This window comes from Pseudophryne corroboree, chromosome 3, assembly GCF_028390025.1.
Source record: "Pseudophryne corroboree isolate aPseCor3 chromosome 3, aPseCor3.hap2, whole genome shotgun sequence".
Classification (NCBI taxonomy): Eukaryota; Metazoa; Chordata; class Amphibia; order Anura; family Myobatrachidae; genus Pseudophryne; species Pseudophryne corroboree.
In genome coordinates, this window is record NC_086446.1 from 159,078,991 (window position 1) to 159,099,473 (window position 20,483).

General features: G+C 47.1%; 1 protein-coding gene across 3 annotated transcripts in view; it reads left to right on the plus strand.

Annotated features, from left to right (window-relative positions):
* The window catches only part of RAD9A (RAD9 checkpoint clamp component A), a 321,575-nt gene that overhangs the window by 77,606 nt on the left and 223,486 nt on the right, over positions 1 to 20,483 (plus strand). For all 3 annotated transcript variants that reach the window (XM_063958518.1, XM_063958519.1, XM_063958521.1), the window contains one exon: positions 17,553 to 17,652. In XM_063958518.1, coding sequence (XP_063814588.1) covers positions 17,553 to 17,652 — 100 coding nt within the window. The remainder of the gene's footprint in view (positions 1 to 17,552; positions 17,653 to 20,483) is intronic.

Genomic DNA, 20,483 nt, shown 5'->3' on the forward strand with positions numbered 1-20,483 from the left:
TATATAGCGCTCTGGTGTGTGCTGGCAAACTCTCCCTCTGTCTCCCCAAAGGGCTAGTGGGGTCCTGTCCTCTATCAGAGCATTCCCTGTGTGTGTGCTGGGTGTCGGTACGATTGTGTCGACATGTATGAGGAGGAAAATGATGTGGAAGCAGAGCAATTGCCTGTATTAGTGATGTCACCCCCTAGGGAGTCGACACCTGACTGGATGGTTGTATTTAAAGAACTACGTGACAATGTCAGCACTTTACAAAAAACTGTTGACGACATGAGACAGCCGACAAATCAATTAGTGCCTGTCCAGGCGTCTCAGACACCGTCAGGGGCGATAAAACGCCCGTTACCTCAGTGGGTCGACACAGACCCAGACACGGATAATGAGTCCAGTGTCGACGGTGAGGAGACAAACGTAATGTCCAGTAGGGCCACACGTTACATGATCACGGCAATGAAGGAGGCATTGAACATTTCTGACACTACAAGTACCACAAAGAAGGGTATTATGTGGGGAGTGAAAAAACTACCAGTAGCTTTTCCTGAGTCAGATGAATTAAATGAGGTGTGTGATAAAGCGTGGGTTTCCCCCGATAAAAAAGTGCTAATTTCTAATAAATTATTGGCACTATACCCTTTCCCGCCAGAGGTTAGGGCGCGTTGGGAAACACCCCCTAGAGTAGATAAAGCGCTCACACGTTTATCTAAACAAGTAGCGTTACCGTCTCCTGATACGGCCGCCCTCAAAGAACCAGCGGATAGAAGGCTGGAAAATATCCTGAAGGGTATATACACACATACTGGTGTTATACTGCGACCAGCAATCGCATCAGCCTGGATGTGCAGTGCTGGAGTGGCGTGGTCGGATTCCCTGACTGAAAATATTGATACCCTGGATAGGGACAGTATATTACTAACTATAGAGCATTTGAAGGATGCATTACTATATATGCGTGATGCACAGAGGGATATTTGCACCCTGGCATCAAGAGTGAGTGCTATGTCCATTTCTGCCAGAAGAGCGTTATGGACGCGACAGTGGTCAGGGGATGCTGATTCCAAACGACATATGGAAGTGTTGCCGTTTAAAGGGGAGGAGTTATTTGGGGCCGGTCTATCGGACCTGGTGGCCACGGCAACGGCCGGAAAGTCCACCTTTTTACCCCAGGTCACCTCTCAGCAGAAAAAGACACCGTCTTTTCAAACTCAGTCCTTTCGTTCCCATAAGTACAGGCGGGCAAAAGGCCACTCATTTCTGGCCCGGGGCAGAGGAAGAGGAAAAAGACTGCACCAGGCAGCCTCTTCCCAGGAGCAGAAGCCCTCCTCTGCTTCTGCCAAGTCTTCAGCATGACGCTGGGGCTTTACAAGCGGACTCGGACACGGTGGGGGCCCGTCTCAAAAATTTCAACGCGCAGTGGGCTCACTCGCAAGTGGACCCCTGGATTCTGCAGGTAGTATCACAGGGGTACAAACTGGAATTCGAGACGTCTCCCCCTCGCCGGTTCCTGAAGTCTGCTCTACCAAAGTCTCCCTCCGACAGGGAGGCAGTTTTGGAAGCCATTCACAAGCTGTATTCCCAGCAGGTGATAATCAAGGTACCTTTCCTACAACAGGGAAAGGGGTATTATTCCACGCTGTTTGTGGTACCGAAGCCGGACGGCTCGGTGAGACCAATTTTAAATCTAAAATCCTTGAACACTTACATAAAGAGGTTCAAATTCAAGATGGAGTCACTCAGAGCAGTGATAGCAAACCTGGAAGAAGGGGACTATATGGTGTCTCTGGACATCAAAGATGCTTATCTCCACGTCCCAATCTACCCTTCTCACCAAGGGTACCTCAGGTTTGTAGTACAAAACTGTCATTATCAGTTTCAGACGCTGCCGTTTGGTTTGTCCACGGCACCTCGGGTCTTTACCAAGGTAATGGCCGAAATGATGATTCTTCTTCGAAGAAAAGGCGTTTTAATTATCCCTTACTTGGACGATCTCCTGATAAGGGCAAGGTCCAGGGAACAGTTAGAAGTCGGAGTAGCACTATCTCAGTTAGTGTTACGTCAGCACGGGTGGATTCTAAATATTCCAAAATCGCAGCTGATTCCAACGACACGTCTCCTGTTCCTAGGAATGATTCTGGACACAGTCCAGAAAAAGGTGTTTCTCCCAGAGGAGAAGGCCAGGGAGTTATCCGAGCTAGTCAGGAATCTCCTAAAACCAGGCCAGGTGTCAGTGCATCAGTGCACGAGGGTCCTGGGAAAAATGGTGGCTTCTTACGAAGCGATTCCATTCGGAAGATTCCATGCAAGAACGTTTCAGTGGGATCTTCTGGACAAATGGTCCGGATCGCATCTTCAGATGCATCAGCGGATAACCCTGTCGCCAAGGACAAGGGTGTCTCTTCTGTGGTGGCTGCAGAGTGCTCATCTACGAGAGGGCCGCTGATTCGGCATTCAGGATTGGATCCTGGTGACCACAGATGCCAGCCTGAGAGGCTGGGGAGCAGTCACACAGGGACAAAATTTCCAGGGCTTGTGGTCAAGCATGGAAACATCTCTTCATATAAACATTCTGGAACTAAGGGCCATTTACAATGCCCTAAGTCAAGCAAAACCCCTGCTTCAGGGTCAGGCGGTATTGATCCAATCGGACAACATCACGTCAGTCGCCCACGTAAACAGACAGGGCGGCACGAGAAGCAGGAGGGCGATGGCAGAAGCTGCAAGGATTCTTCGCTGGGCGGAGAATCATGTGATAGCACTGTCAGCAGTGTTCATTCCGGGAGTGGACAACTGGGAAGCGGACTTCCTCAGCAGACACGACCTTCACCCGGGGGAGTGGGGACTTCATCCAGAAGTCTTCCAAGAGATGGTAAACCGTTGGGAAAAACCAAAGGTGGACATGATGGCGTCCCGTCTCAACAAAAAACTAGACAGATATTGCGCCAGGTCAAGGGACCCTCAGGCAATAGCGGTGGACGCTCTGGTAACACCATGGGTGTACCAGTCAGTGTATGTGTTCCCTCCTCTGCCTCTCATACCAAAAGTACTGAGAATCATAAAAAGGAGAGGAGTAAGAACTATACTCGTGGTTCCGGATTGGCCAAGAAGGACTTGGTACCCGGAACTTCAAGAGATGCTCACGGAGGACCCGTGGCCTCTACCTCTAAGAAAGGACCTGCTCCAGCAGGGACCTTGTCTGTTCCAAGACTTACCGCGGCTGCGTTTGACGGCATGGCGGTTGAACGCCGGATCCTGAAGGAAAAAGACATTCCAGAAGAAGTCATCCCTACCCTGATAAAGGCCAGGAAGGATGTAACCGCGAAACATTATCACCGCATTTGGCGAAAATATGTTGCGTGGTGTGAGGCCAAAGAGGCCCCTACAGAGGAATTTCAACTGGGTCGCTTCCTACATTTCCTGCAAACAGGACTGTCTATGGGCCTAAAATTAGGGTCCATTAAGGTTCAAATTTCGGCCCTGTCGATTTTCTTCCAAAAAGAACTGGCTTCAGTGCCTGAAGTCCAGACGTTTGTCAAAGGGGTACTGCATATACAGCCTCCTTTTGTGCCCCCGGTGGCACCTTGGGATCTCAATGTGGTTTTGGGGTTCCTAAAATCACATTGATTTGAACCACTCACCACTGTGGAATTAAAATATCTCACATGGAAGGTGGTAATGCTGTTAGCCCTTGCTTCAGCCAGGCGTGTCTCAGAATTGGCGGCTTTATCTTATAAAAGCCCTTACCTGATTTTTCACACGGATAGGGCAGAATTGAGGACTCGTCCTCAATTTCTCCCAAAGGTGGTTTCAGCGTTTCACATGAACCAGCCTATTGTGGTGCCTGCGGCTACTAGGGACTTGGAGGACTCCAAGTTACTGGACGTAGTCAGGGCCCTGAAAATATATATTTCCAGGACGGCTGGAGTCAGGAAATCTGACTCGCTGTTTATCCTGTATGCACCCAACAAGCTGGGTGCTCCTGCTTCTAAGCAGACGATTGCTCGTTGGATTTGTAGTACAATTCAGCTTGCACATTCTGTGGCAGGCCTGCCACAGCCAAAATCTGTAAAAGCCCATTCCACAAGGAAGGTGGGCTCATCTTGGGCGGCTGCCCGAGGGGTCTCGGCTTTACAACTTTGCCGAGCAGCTACTTGGTCAGGGGCAAACACGTTTGCTAAATTCTACAAATTTGATACCCTGGCTGAGGAGGACCTGGAGTTCTCTCATTCGGTGCTGCAGAGTCATCCACACTCTCCCGCCCGTTTGGGAGCTTTGGTATAATCCCCATGGTCCTTACGGAGTCCCAGCATCCACTTAGGACGTTAGAGAAAATAAGAATTTACTTACCGATAATTCTATTTCTCATAGTCCGTAGTGGATGCTGGGCGCCCATCCCAAGTGCGGATTGTCTGCAATACTTGTATATAGTTATTGTTACAAAATTCGGGTTATTATTGTTGTGAGCCATCTTTTCAGAGGCTACTTCGTTTATCATACTGTTAACTGGGTTCAGATCACAGGTTGTACGGTGTGATTGGTGTGGCTGGTATGAGTCTTACCCGGGATTCAATATCCTTCCTTATTATGTACGCTCGTCCGGGCACAGTATCCTAACTGAGGCTTGGAGGAGGGTCATAGGGGGAGGAGCCAGTGCACACCAGCTAGTTCAAGCTTTTACTTTTGTGCCCAGTCTCCTGCGGAGCCGCTATTCCCCATGGTCCTTACGGAGTCCCAGCATCCACTACGGACTATGAGAAATAGAATTATCGGTAAGTAAATTCTTATTTTCTTTCGGTGGAAGTTCTGTTTGGAATATTTTCCTGAGAGAGGCAGTGAAAATTTCCTTTTCGGTATCTTTCAACTGGAATTGTTTGTAGGGTGAAAAACAGAGAAATTAGATAACTATCCTTCACCCTTTCCAGTGAAGCCCACCAGGGAGATTTCCCGAAGTTATCAAAGAAAAACCCCTTTGTCTATACAATCACGTCTGCGTATGCTCTTCCACAGCAAATGTGACACAATAATATCACGTTGCGCTATGCAGAACAAACGGACATGTGATGCAATAGCACAGCCTATAGATACTAGTTATCTATATGCCCTACGATTGCTGTAGACCACCTAGAGTTGTAAGGGATACCATTCAGTCCACCAAGACCACCTAGTTAATAACGCAGGGTTGCGATCCTTACGCCACCGGGTCTCTACTAACCCAGTGTGTCCACCTAGACCACCTAGCAATACACCTAGTCCACCTACTTCTTGGGTTCAGTATCCACTCACTCCTGCACTCGCTCACTCAAATACACTTAATTTTCTGTACAGAAAAGAAAAATAATCATTCAGACAAGCAGCTTTACTCCCAGAGGCAATACAGTAAATAAGGGTTTTATACTAAACTTTGGAAACTGGGCAATCTTGTGTTATTGTAGTGTGGCTACTATCCCACCTTTTAAACTAAACAAACTATCGTGTGGTTTTATTATGCGCACACAACGCTACGCAAGCTTGCGTAATTACGCAACCGTGCATACCTTTATGCCACGTGTGCGGCCTTGCGCTACGTGCATGTTTTGTTTACGCTGTCCTCATGTTCCGTACCACATGTACCAATGTGCGGACGCAATAAAACAACTCTCACAATTTCTATAAATGTGAGCAATATTAACTATAATCGCTCACTTAACACGCCACACAGTTTCTTTTCTGTATAAACCTTTATAACTAGGCCAGACTGCGTTTGTGTTTTACACTTACTTCCTTAATATTTATATTATGAATCTAGTAATCTGGATGTTATGGCAACAATGTGGGAGAGTATGCACAGAGTATGGGTGTACGCTTTTGTTGTGTACGCATTTGGCGCCAAAAATAAATTCACAGATTTTAAATAGCTTTTTTTTTTCCTGCTTACCGTACGAGTTCTACCAGCATCCCTACAAACCATACAGAGCAGACACCATCTAATCAGCAATTAAGTAGGGTTTTCAGTGCATCCACCGACCAAGAAAAGGATACGTAGGATCCCTCTTCACCCTTATGCTGATAGATTAAGTCTGCTTGTGACCTGTTAAGCAGTAAAAATGTGGATAACCGGAGAGCCCCCAATTGATAAAGCTGATTATCTTTACAGGAATGAAAGCTAAACCTTAAACATGCCTTAAATATACTTTAAACCTTTAGCCGCTGCGGCCGCTATACTTAATTCACACTCTACGCACCTTTTACGCTATTAGCGTACAGAGTCCCATACAGGGTACGGACTTTGCATACACTGGCCGCGCTGACGGTACAAAGTACTCACAGCGCGTACACACCCAGAGATACACTTTAAACCTTCTACAGCAGTGCAATGCAATAATAATACACTTTAAACCTTAGCAGGGCAATGAGGACACGACACCAATTGTGATTTTACCGCTGGGTTCCGACACTACAGTGGATTATTTCTGAAAGGGGGTTTACAATACAAATAATACAAGAAAATATAACAGAATAATGGCTACAGTCAATGTACATACGTGAATATATTCGCGTGCGCTTCCCGGTCCGGTCCTCCGTCATCAAATAGATAATGTTGTGAGTCTTGTGTCAGGCCGGGCTGCAGCAGGCTTTATTTATACAATTCTTCCAAAAGCAATACAATGTATACTGTAATCCCTTTGTCAGTTGGACACAGGAATGCACTTTTACAGTACAGGAGAGGTCATAGGTTGATTTGAAAAGGTAGGCGATGTCTTTCTCAACTGCTCTGGTGGGTGGTCTCCTCTGGATTCCCGCCGCATACATAATATACAGTAAATACAGTTTATATCTATATTCTGCTTCTGCACATAACTATCCGCAGGAACATGCGATCTTCCGCAGACCAACACCGGAATGTTACCCTTAAAATACCCTACAGTTGGATACCAAATATCACCTTATAACCTTAGTCTGTCCCCTCTTATCCTGTAAAGGTGAATCCCCTTGTTCTGCAACCATTTAAACAGCTATAACTTTCTGATGTGGTGCAAGGAGACTATGTGTACATTGTGCACTATTTGGATTAAATATGTAATGTGTTTTGATGGCTCTCCATGCGTACACAAACTCTGACGTAAATACCCATACCACGCGCCGATGCGCAGGACCGCGGGAGCGACCATACGCAAATTGCGGATATGTGCACGCACGGCAGAACAAGTGCACGCGCAGTGGGCATGTGTGTGCAGTTTGTACGTGATGTGTGTTCTGCAATATTTTTCGACTTTGACAAGTCACTATCAGTTCCAGGCACTGCCATTCGGTCTCTCCATGGCACCGAGGGTGTTCACCACGGTGATGGCAGATATGATGGTTCTCCGCAGACAGGGAGTGAATATAGTTCCATATCTGGATGAACTGCTGATAAAGGCATCGTCCAGGAAGACGTTGTTACAGTCCATTGCTCTCAATACTCATCTGCTCAGGGAACATGGTTGGATCCTGAACCTTCCAAAGTCACATTTGGAGCTGACAAGGAGATTGTCTTTCTTGGGGATGATCTTGGGGGTGTTTCTGCTGGTGGAGAAAGCGTTGGTGATGCAATCGATGGTCCGGGATGTCTTGAAGCCAGCCCGGGTATCTGTTCATCAGTGCATTCGCCTTTTGGGGAAGATGGTTGCCTTCTACGAGGCGCTATAGTACGGAAGATTTCATGCTCAGTCATTCCAACTAGATCTCCTAGACAAGTGGTCAGGATCTCACCTGCACATGCACCAGAGGATACGTCTGTCGCCGAAAGCAAGGATTTCACTCCTCTGGTGGCTGCAAATGCCTCACCTTCTGGAAGGCCGCAGGTTCGGGGTTCAGACCACGGATGCAAGTCTCCGAGGTTGGAAAGCAGTCACCCAAGGGGAAACCTTCCAAAGAAGGTGGTCAAGTCAGGAATCCCTTCTTCCAATAAACATCCTGGAACTCAGAGCTGTCTACAACTGTATTCTACAAGCAGCACCATTTTGCAAGATCAGGCCATTCAAGTGCAGTCGGACAATGTCACGACGGTGTCCTACATAAACCGACTGGGCGGAACAAAGAGTAGAGCTGCGATGTCAGAGGTGACAAGAATCCTCCTCTGGGCAGAAAGGCACCCGGTGGCGCTGTCGGCAATCTTCACCCCAGGAGTGGACAACTGGGAAGCGGACTTCCTCAGCAGGCACGGTCTCCGTCCAGGAGAGTGGGGCCTTCATCCGGAGGTGTTTGCAGAGGGGACAAGTCTTTGGGGTGTACCTCAAATAGACATGATGGCCTTCCATCTCAACAAGAAGCTTTGGTGGTACTGTTCCAGGTCGAGAGACCCACAAGCAGTGGCGGTGGATGCCCTGGTAACACCGTGGGTGTTTAAGTAAGTGTACGTGATCCCTCCACTTCCACTCATCCCAAGGATTCTCAAACTAATAAAAAGAATAAGAGTTCAGGCGATCCTCATTGCTCTGGACTGGCCAAGGAGGACTTGATACGCGGATCTTCTGGCGTTATTGCTGGAAAATCCGAGGCCTCTTCCTCTTCGAGAGGACCTTCTGCAACGGGCCATTCGCCTATCAAGACTTACCACGGCTACGCTTGACTGCATGGAGGTTGAATGTCAGATCTTGGCTCGGAAAGGGTATTCCAAGCAAGGTTATTCCCACCCTGATACAGGTTAAGAAGGGAGTAACGTCTAAACATTACTATCGGATTTGGAAAAAGTATGTGTCTTGGTGTGAATCCAAGAAGTTTCCTACGGTGGAGTTTCAACTTGGACGGTTTCTCCTCTTCCTGCAAGCAGGTGTGGATATGGGCCTGCGTATGGCATCCATAAAGGTCCAGATTTCGGCTTTATCCATTTTCTTCCAAAAACAATTGGCTGCCCTCCCTGAGGTTCAGACTTTTTTTTTGAAAGGGGTTCTGCACATCCAGCCTCCCTTTGTTTAGCGCCGACGGCACCCTGGGATCTTAACGTGGTGTTGCATTTCATGCAGTCCGATTGGTTTGAGCCTTTACAGGAGGCTGAGGTCAAGTTTCTCACGTGGAAGGCTGTCACTTTGTTGGCATTAGCTTCTGCTCGACGTGTGTCGGAATTGGGGGCTTTGTCCTGTAAAAGCCCCTACTTAATCTTCCGTGAAGATAGAGCTGAGCTCAGGACTCGTCAGCGGTTCCTTCCAAAGGTTGTGTCGGCTTTTCATATCAACCAACCTATTGTGGTGCCAGTAGCTACTAACTCCTCAATTACATCAAAGTCCTTGGATGTTGTGAGGGCTATGCAGATCTGTGTGAAGAGGACGGCTCGTCACAGAAAATCGAACTCTGTTTGTCCTGTATGATCCCAAGAAAATTGGGTGTCCTGCTTCTAAGCAGACGATTTCTCGCTGGATCATGTTCACTATTCAGCATGCATATTCTACGGCAGGATTGCCGTGTCCAAAATCTGTTAAGGCCCACTCTACTCGTAAGGTGGATTCTTCCTGCGCGGCTGCCCAGGGTGTCTCGGCTTTACAGCTTTGCCGAGCGGCTACTTGGTCAGGGTCAAACACGTTTGCGAGGGTCTACAAGTTCGATACTTTGGCCACTGAGGACCTTAAGTTTGGTCAATCAGTTCTGCAGGAACCTCCGTGCTCTCCCTCCCATTCTGGGAGCTTTGGTACATCCCCATGGTACTAATGTGGACCCCAGAATCCTCTAGGACGTAAGCGAAAATAGGATTTTAATTACCTACCGGTAAATCCTTTTCTCTTACGTCCTAGAGGATGCTGGGGACTCCGTAAGGACCATGGGATATAGACGGGCTCCCCAGGAGACATGGGCACTACAAAGAACTTTAGAATGGGTGTGCACTGGCTCCTCCCTCTATGCCCCTCCTCCAGACCTCCGTTAGATCCTGTGCCCAGAGGAGACTGGGTGCATTACAAGGGAGCTCTCCTGAGTTTCTCTGAAAAATAATTTTGTTAGGTTTTTTATTTTCAGGGAGCACTGCTGGCAACAGGCTTTCTGCATCGTGGGACTGAGGAGAGAGAAGCAGCAGTGAAGCACTGCAGAGAAGCTGGCTCCCCGGGCTCTCCCCTGCTGAACACGGTGACACAGGGCAGAAAAGAGGGGGGGGGGGCACTTGTAAGGCGCAGTGAGTGTATTATATACATATAATTATATAAAAGCGATTTTTATCTGGGAATTTGTTTCCAGTGTCAGTTGGCGCTGGGTGTGTGCTGGCATACTCTCTCTCTCTCCAAAGGGCCTTATTGGGGAACTGTCTCCATATAAATATATCCCTGTGTGTGTGGGGGTGTCGGTACGAGTGTGTCGGCATGTCTGAAGCGGAAGGCTCATCTAAGGAGGAGGTGGAGCAGATGATTGTGGTGTCTCCGTCGGCAACGCCGACACCTGATTGGTTGGACATGTGGAATGTTTTAAATGCAAATGTGACCTTATTACATAAAAGGATGGACAAAGCAGAGTCCAGGGGAAAAGCAGGGAGTCAATCCATGGCTTTGACTGTGTCACAGGGCCCTTCAGGGTCTCTAAAACGTCCCCTATCCCAAATAGCAGACACTGATACCGACACAGATTCTGACTCCAGTGTTGACTACGAGTGGCAAAAAGTATTCATTATATGATTATTGCAATAAAAGATGTTTTGCATATCACAGATGACCCCTCTGTCCCTGAGACGAGGGTACACATGTTTAAGGAAAAGAAGCCTGAGGTAACCTCATGAGCTGAATGCGTTATTTGAAAAGGCTTGGGAAACTCCGGACAAAAAGCTGCAGATTCCCAAGAGGATTCTTATGGCGTATCCTTTCCCTGCACAGGGTACGGTGGGAATCCTCGCCCAGAGTGGACAAGGCTTTAACGTGCTTGTCCAAGAAGGTGGCGCTACAGTCTCCGGACACGGATGCCCTCAAGGATTCTGCTGATCGCAGACAGGAAACTACCTTAAAATCTATTTATACACATACGGGTGCTTTACTCAGACCGGCAATAGCATCGGCGTGGGTTTGTAGCGCTGTAGCAGCTTGGACAGATACCTTGTCAGCTGACATTGACACCCTAGATAGGGATACCATTTTATTGACCTTAGGTCACATTAAAAACGCAGTCTTATATATAAGAGAGACGCTCAGAGAGACGTTGGGCTGCTAGGTTCGAGAGCCAATGCCATGGCGATTTGCGGCTAGGCGAGCCCTGTGGACCCGCCAATGGATGGGTGATGCCGACTCAAAGAGGCATATGGAGGTTTTACCTTACAAGGGTGAGGTTTTATTTGGGGAAGGCCTAGCGGACCTGCTTTCCACAGCTACCGCGGGTAAATCTACTTTTTTGCCTTATGTTCCCCCACAGCAAAAGAAAACTCCACAATATCAGATGCAGTCCTTTCGGTCGCATAAGTCCAGAAGAGGTCGGGGCTCTTCCTTCCTCGCCAGAGGTAAGGGTAGAGAGAAATTAATGCCTGCTACGGCTAGTTCCCAGGAGCAGAAGTCCTCCCCGGCTTCTACTAAATCCACCGCATGACGCTGGGGCACCACTGAGGGAGTCCGCACCAGTGGGGGCACGTCTTCGACTCTTCAGCCAGGTCTGGGTTCTGTCAGACGTGGATCCTTGGGCGATGGAAATCGTATATCACAAGGCTACAAACTGGAATTCGAAGAAGTGCCTCCTCGCCGATTTTTCAAGTCGGCTTTGCCAGCTTCTCCCCCAGAGAGGGAAATAGTGTTAGCTGCAATTCATAAGCTGTGTCAACAGCAAGTGATTATCAAGTTTCCCCTAGTCCAACAGGGGAAAGGGTACTATTCAACCCTGTTTGTGGTCCCGACACCGGATGGCTCGGTCAGACCCATTCTGAATCTAAAATCCCTAAACCTGTACTTGAAAAAATTCAAATTCAAGATGGAATCGCTCCGGGCAGTGATCTCCAGCCTGGAAGGGGGTGATTTTATGGTGTCACTAGACATAAAGGATGCATACCTTCATGTCCCCATATAGCCTCCTCATCAGGCGTACCTGAGATTCGCTGTACAGGACTGTCATTACCAGTTTCAGACGTTGCCGTTACCAAGGTAATGGCGGAAGTGATGGTGCTCCTGCGCAGGCAGGGAGTCACAATTATCCCGTACTTGAAAAAATCTGCAGATGCAAAAAAAAGCCAAGGCCAATCGATAAAAGCGAGATCGAGAGATCAATTGCTGAAAAACGTGTCGCTCTCCCTGAGAGTGCTGCAACAGCACGGTTGGATTCTAAATCTACCAAAGTCACAATTGATTCCAACGACTCGAGTATCATTCCTAGGCATGATTCTGGGCATGGAACAGAAGAGGGTTTTTCTCCCGGTGGAAAAAGCCCAGGAACTCCAGAACATGGTCAGAGACCTGCTAAAACCAAAAAGAGTGTCAGTTCATCAATACACTCGAGTTCTGGTAAAAATGGTGGCGGCCTACGACGCCATCCCCTTCGGCAGGTTCCATGCGAGGACATTTCAGTGGGACCTTCTGGACAAGTGGTCGGGGTCCCATCTACAAATACATCAGAAAATAAGCCTGTCCCCCAGGGCCAGGGTGTCTCTCCTGTGGTGGCTGCAGAGTGCTCACCTTCTAGAGGGTCGCAGGTTCGGCATTCAAGACTGGGTTCTGGTGACCACGGACGCGAGCCTCCGACGATGGGGAGCAGTCACACAGGGAAGAAATTTTCAGGGACTGTGGTCAAGCCAGGAGGCTTGTCTACACATCAACATACTGGAATTGAGGGCCATATACAACGGCCTACGACAAGTGGAGAATCTTCTTCGCGACCTACCGGTTCTGATTCAATCAGACAACGTCACAGCCGTGGCTCATGTAAACCGCCAAGGCGGGACAAGGAGCAGAGTGGCAATGGCAGAAGCCACCTGGATTCTTCACTGGGCGGAAAATCACGTAAGCGATCTGTCAGCAGTCTTCATTCCGGGAGTGGACAACTGGGAAGCAGACTTCCTCAGCAGACACGATCTCCATCCAGGAGAGTGGGGACTTAATCAAGAAGTTTTTGCAGAGATAACAAGGCTTTGGGGAATTCCTCAAATAGACATGATGGCGTCACGCCTCAACAAGAAGCTTCGGAGGTATTGTGCCAGGTCAAGGGACCCTCAGGCAGTAGCAGTAGACGCCCTGGTGACACCATGGGTGTTTCAGTCGGGCTATGTGTTCCCTCCTCTTCCTCTCATCTCAAAAATATTGAGAATCATAAGACAAAAAAGAGTGCAGACAATACTCATTGTTCCAGATTGGCCGCGAAGGGCCTGGTATTCAGATCTTCAGGAGATGCTCACAGAAGATCCATGGCCTCTTCCTCTCGGAGAGGACCTGTTGCAGCAGGGGCCCTGCGTATTCCAAGACTTACTGCGGTTACGTTTGACGGCATGGCGGTTGAACACCGAATCCTAGCTGGGAAAGGAATTCCGGAGGAAGTCATCCCTACACTGATAAAGGCTAGGAAGGAGGTGACGGCGAAACATTATCACCGTATCTGGAGGAAGTATGTATCTTGGTGTGAAGCCAAGAATGCTCCTATGGAGGATTTCCATCTGGGCTGTTTTCTCCACTTTCTACAGACAGGAGTGTATATGGGCCTAAAGTTAGGCTCCATTAAGGTACAGATTTCGGCCCTATCTATAGTCTTCCAGAAGGAATTGGCTTCTCTCCCAGAAGTCCAGACTTTTGTAAAGGGAGTGCTACACATCCAGCCTCCTTTTGTGCCCCCAGTGGCGCCATGGGACCTTAACGTGGTGTTACAGTTCCTTAAATCACACTGGTTTGAACCTCTTCAAAGGGTTGAATTAAAATTTCTCACTTGGAAGGTGGTCATATTGTTGGCCTTGGCATCTGCAAGGCGGGTGTCCGAATTGGCGACCTTGTCTCACAAGAGCCCCTATTTGATTTTCCATGTGGATAGAGCAGAGTTGAGGACTCGTTCAATTTTTGCCTAAGGTGGTTTCTTCATTTCATATGAACCAACCTATTGTGGTCACTGTGGCTACAGGTGACTTGGAGGATTCCAAGTCCCTGGATGTAGTCAGGGCCTTAAAAATGTATGTAGCCAGAACGGCTAGGGTTAGGAAAACAGAGGCACTGTTTGTCCTGTATGCAGCCAGTAAGGTTGGCGCTTCTGCTTCTAAGCAGACTATTGCTCGCTGGATCTGTAACACGATTCAGCAGGCTCATTCTACGGCGGGATTGCCGTTACCAAATTCGGTAAAGGCCCATTCCACTAGGAAGGTGGGCTCTTCTTGGGCGGCTGCCCGAGGCGTCTCGGCTTTACAGCTTTGCCGAGCAGATACTTGGTCGGGTTCAAACATTTTTGCTAAATTCTGCAAGTTTGATACCCTGGCTGATGAGGACCTCTTGTTTGCTCAATCGGTGCTGCAGAGTCATCCGCACTCTCCCGCCCGTTTTGGAGCTTTGGTATAATCCCCATGGTCCTTACGGAGTACCCAGCATCCTCTAGGACGTAAGAGAAAGTAAGATTTTAAACCTACCGGTAAATCTTTTTCTCCTAGTCCGTAGAGGATGCTGGGCGCCCGTCCCAGTGCGGACATATTTCTGCTTGACTTGTTTATAGTTGTTGCTTACATAAGGGTTATGTTACAGTTAAGATCAGTCGTTGGCTGATACTGTTTTGTTCATACTGTTAACTGGTTGCGTATAGTCCAGGTTATACGGTGTGGATGGTGTGGGCTGGTATGAATCTTGCCCTTAGATTAACAAAAATTCTTTCCTCGTACTGTCCGTCTCCTCTGGGCACAGTTTCTCTAACTGAGGTCTGGAGGAGGGGCATAGAGGGGCTAGCCAGTGCACACCCATTCTAAAGTTCTTTGTAGTGCCCCTGTCTCCTGCGGAGCCCGTCTATATCCCATGGTCCTTACGGAGTCCACAGCATCCTCTACGGACTAGGAGAAAAATTTTTACCGGTAGGTTTAAAGTCTTATTTTCTTACAGTCCGTAGAGGATGCTGGGCGCCCACCCAGCGCTTCGTTATCCTGCAGTGGTTACTTGGTGCAGCACTGCTTTGTTCTTCGTTAAGTACTGCATTATTACTATGTAAAGTAATGTTTTCAGCTATTGCTGAGTTTTCAGGCTAGTTAGCTTAGTTAGTTTGCCTTGTTTGTGTGAGCTGGTGTGAATCTCTCCACTATTTGTGTATTATCCTTCTCTCGAAGTTGTCCGTCTCCTCTGGTCCAGTTTCTAGACTGAGTCTGGTAGAAGGGGCACTATTAAACTCTTAAAGTGCCAATGGCTCCTAGTGGACCCGTCTATACCCCATGGTACTAATGTGGACCCCAGCATCTTCTACGGACTACGAGAAAAGGATTTACCGGTAGGTAATTAAAATCTTATAATTTTTTTTCCCATTTAAATGAGGAGTTTGATGTTTGTGGGTCTGGACGCGAATATGTCTCTAATTATGGTACTTATGGCTCTGGTCTGTAGAGACAAGAGAGCGCTTTAGCACAGTAGTGAGGGTACAGCATGAATGAAATTATAAATGGTTGGAGACTAGAAGAGTTAGTGCATTTGAGGTAGAATAAGAGTATAAAGAAAACAAACGGATCATGTTTGCTGAGCAGTGGCAGACATAATAATTAAATATACTAAATCTGAAAGCATTTCAGTTTTTGGAAGCAGATTTGTGTGGCAGTTTTGTGTCTGGTCCTTTCTAGTTTAATTCTACTTCCACATTTATAAAAAAGCAGTTAAGCCAGCGGTTCTCAAACTGTGTGCCATGGCACCCTGGGGTGCCTCGGGACACTTGCAGGGGTTTCTCAGGTTGGTGGTTGAGGACCAATTCAAACTGTTTATTGTCAATGTAATAGGCAAAACTAGTGCTTGTGGCTGCCAATCATAAAATATGTGGACAAACAGAAGCAAATCTTGTCCCTCACCACATAATTGAACCGTAGGATGACATATAAACATAATTTACTTAATTTAATATTTTTTTCTGAATAAGAAACTTTTGGCCTTGGGATTCCGTGAAAAATATTTTGATACTCTAGGGCAGAGGTCCTCAAACTCGGTACTCGGGGGCACACACAGTGCATGTTTTGCAGGTCTCCCCACAGAATCACAAGTGAAATAATCAGATCCACCTGTGGACCTTTTAAAATGTGTCAGTGAGTAATTAATACACCTGTGCACCTGCTGGGTTACCTGCAAAACATGCACTGTGTGTGCCCCCGAGGACCGAGTTTGAGAACCTCTGCTCTAGGGCACAGTGATTCAAAAAAGTTCGGGAACCACTGAGTTAAGCAATAAGCTTGATTGAATACTATTTGTAAAGCTAAACCCCAAAATTACTCTATGTATATACCACCCTTTCATAAATATAGCCACAGTTTATTCAGATTTAGGGGTATATTCAATTAAAGTCGGATCCATTCCGACATGTATTTGTCGGAATGGATCCAACAAGCCCTATTCAATCCCATCTAAAATTCGACTTTTTCAAGTCAAATTTAGATGGGACTCAGAGGAGGAGAGGGGGGGGGGCGAGCCGTGGGGGGACAGCCGGCGGGCATACAGGGAGATCTTGCAGCAGGATGTCACTCAGCCGCCCGACCTCAGGGCAGCTTTCACCCGGCTCCAGCAGCGTGCTGGAGCCGGGTGGAAGCTGCCGTGAGGTCGGACGGGTGAGTGACATCCAGCTGCAGCGCTATTGTAGCGCTGATCTCCCTCTATGCCCGCCGGCTGTCCCCCCGTCTTCCTGCGGCTCCCCCCCTTCCCCCTCGCCTCCTCTGGGTCCGCATCTCATTCCGACATAATTTTGACGTCGGATTGAGATGGTCGAAAAGGGGACCAAAACCTGTCGGATTTGGCCCCCTTTTCGACATCAACACGTGGATCGGCAGCTATTCTGCCGATCCACGTGCTTTTCGACAAGTCGAATTTATCGATTTGTCAAAAAATTTAGCAAAATATTGAATAGGTCGAATCTGGATTTCTTTTCGACAGACGCAGTTTTCGACTTCAATTGAATATACCCCTTAGTTGCATGACATCTGTGTAACATTTAAAATACTATTGGTCATATTGTAATATAGGTTTTTGTGCCATGGCGATTCTAAAGGCCCATACACACTAGAAAACTGAAAGATGAGTGATTTCCCTTAAATCCCTGACAAACAATATTGAGTGTACACACTGAGCTTTTTTTTTTTTTGTCTACAAAAGAACTGCTGGGATTGAGGGGATTGAGCTGCTTGCGTGGACGACTGACAACCTGCTTCAAACGACCACGGGTGCGCGCATCGTTCATCGTTTGCTGTGTACACACTTGAGCAATTTGATTGTTCACAACCGTCATTATTGCTCAAATCTATGGAAAAATCTTCTATTGTGTATGGGCCTTAAGGGCTGTATAACGAATAACTTTTATGTAGCAGGCGCGTATGTTGTCAGTGTCCTGCTTGTTGCTTTTGTTCTACTCTGGCTATAGTGTATATGTGTGTGTTTGTGTGTGTGTATGGGTATTTATTTTATGTATGTGTGTGTAGACTCTACAGCCAATTTAATACTCCTTTTTTTTCTCTCTTGCTTCAGGTGTTACAAAAACCCATAACTTGTCATACCAAGACTGTGAGTCTCTACAAGCTGTGTACAATCCAAACAGCTGTCCTAATGTGCTCAGAGCCCCAGCCAGGTAACCAAACTTGTCGTTATCTAATAGAAGGGGAAAAGAAAGTCAGTGTAAGAGAAACCTGTATAGCTTGTGCGTATTATTTTCCATATTGTCTAGACAACCAGTGAAAGGTCTAATAAGTTGGGAGTTGTAGTTCAGTTATTACAAAGGCTTCTAATTAGTTAGCATCATGGGTGAGCAGCATGGTTGGTGTAATGGTTAGCATTGCTGCCTCACAGCACTGCGGACATAGGTTTGATTCCCAGCAGCCCTAACTGTGTGGAGTTTGTATATTTTCCCCGTGTATGCGTGGCTTTCTTCCGGGTACTCCGGTTTCCTCCCACACTACAAAAATATACTGGTAGGCTAGTTGGCTCCTGACAAAATTTAACCCAAGTGTGTGTGTGTGCATGTGTTTAGGGCAGACTACATGGGTCAAGTGGTTCTTATCTGCTGTAAAATTCTATGTTGCTGTGTTTAAGCAGGTCTTGTTACCTGAAACCATGCTGTACAGGGATTTTTTATTTTTTTTTATTTTTTTAACAAAAAAAAACCAGTTGCCGCAAGTTTTGTATTTTTTGCATACATCCCATCATCTCAAAGTGTTTCTTCCTAAAGACATTAAGATTAGCTCTACAAAAAACAGTAAGTTAATAAGCTGGGAAATGCCAAAGGCAGTGTGAGAAATGTTTTCTCAAGCATACAATCGGGGGAGACTAGACCATGGGGATACAGAGCCACCGTCAGGACATGGGCACTTTCAGTAAAATTCTACTTATGTTCTTCCCTCCTCCCATGCATCCCCATCCTGCATAAAATTTAGAGAACCCAACATGATATTTTAAATTAGCTGCCCTGTCGATCATCTGGAGCCTCGTCAACACACACGAAGTACAAGTCATCCAGAAGGGGGTTGACCTTTCAGTGGCTTATGGTGTGCAAGGACCTGGAGAGAGGTGCATCCTCTGGTAGTATTACACCTCCTCCTTGGCAGGCTTTGGTTCACATATAGCTGCTAAAACAGGCAGAGTGTTCTGCAGCTTCAGATCTACCTCTCCTCTCCAGTGTTCATTTACTTTGTGTACTCTGTATCTGCCTCATTCCCCTCTTTGTCAGACATAACTGAGAGGGAATAATTAAAGGTAAAAGTTTGGAGTTGTCTCATCAGTAATAATGTTTTTATACTAGTGTAAAATACCAGTCTACATGGTTCCGTGATCAGTTTCTCTACTGATCAGGTGGGGCAGGCTTGGGCTAAATGCCTGTCCCAATCTACCTCTAGCTCACTGTGCATCCCAAGGAATCAAGCAAAGGGTTCCCTCCCTCCACATTTTTTGTTGATGCTTCAACTGCAGTACTGAAGCCTTGCATCTGAGTGTTTTTAGTCAGGGGTTATCTGGTCTGTCAGTGACAACACTAGTAGAGTCAATTTGGGTGTAGGGTCTGTTTAAGGTTTTCTCCTTTCTAGAGAGGTTCTTGGAAAAATCCTTTGTGGGCTAGTATTCCTCTCAGGAGAGGGTGAAGTAGTGTGGTAGTCGTTTATGGAGGACTCCATGTGCTTTATGAGAACTCTGCCAAATGGTTTGTGGGTTATTTAGTGCAGGCAGTTTACAAATACTTTGCATCCAGCTTAGCAGAGTCTGCTGATCCTGGCAGTACCCTGTTTAAGAGGAGTAAGGAATAATGAACCAAACTTGAACAAAAGTTTCAGCTTACCCACCGATTACTGACCCTTTATCCACTCCTTAAGGGGATTGTGGATCAATGGGAGAATCTTAAAGAGGGTGCCCCTAAAGCACTATTGCCCAAGGTCATTTCTATTCCAATACTGAATGCTGCATCTCTAAAAGATGGCACAGAAAGAAAGATAGAGCCTGTTTTGTGTAGCAGCAGGTCCTTTCCTGAGACCAATTTTAAGTTCCTCTGTAGGAAAGTCGTTGGAGCAACTCCTAGAGGGTTAGTCATGATTACTGAGCACATCTGAGAGGTGTCAATTGGTAGGCAGTCTTATTTTGTAAAGAACTTCAGCTTTATTGCTTGCTGAAGTTTATACTTAGGGGGTCATTCCGAGTTGATCGCTCGCTAGCTACTTTTTGCAGCGCTGCGATCAGATAGTCGCCGCCTATAGGGGAGTGTATTTTTGCTTTGCGAGTGTGCAAACACCTGTGCAGCCAAGCTCTGCAAAAACATTTTGTGCAGTTTCTGAGTAGGTCTGAACTTACTCAGCCCTTGCGATCACTTCAGCCTGTCAGGTCCCGGAATTGACGTCAGACACCCGCCCTGCAAACTCTTGGATACATCTGCGTTTTCCCAAACACTCCCAGAAAACAGTCAGTTGACACCCATAAACGCCTTCTTCCTGTCAGTCTCCTTGCGATCGGCTGTGCGAATGGTTTCTTCGTTAAATCCATCGCCCAGCATCGATCCGCTTTGTACCCGTACGACGTGCCTGCGCATTGTGGTGCATACACATGCGCAGTAGTGACCTGATCACTGCGCTGTGAAAAACGGCAGCGTGCGATCAGGTCGGAATGACCCCCTTAGTCTTAGCCTTTTTCTGGTTGTGTATTATTCGGCACAGGACTGGATAATATAATTAGTCAGGTGACGAGTGAAAAGGCTTTCTCCAGATACAACTGAACAGTTACAATGATTGATGTCCATCTGCAAGGCTGCGTGGATGACGTTCTTCGTGACTGGTTTAATGATCTGTGGTCCATGGCAAATGCTAAACATACAATCAATGTCCTAGCGTTAAGGGAATTGCTAGAATGCCAGGTACATGGTCTGGCAAAACCAAATATTAACAGTGTTCATACCATTGGTGTTAAACTGGTAGATCAATTACCTGA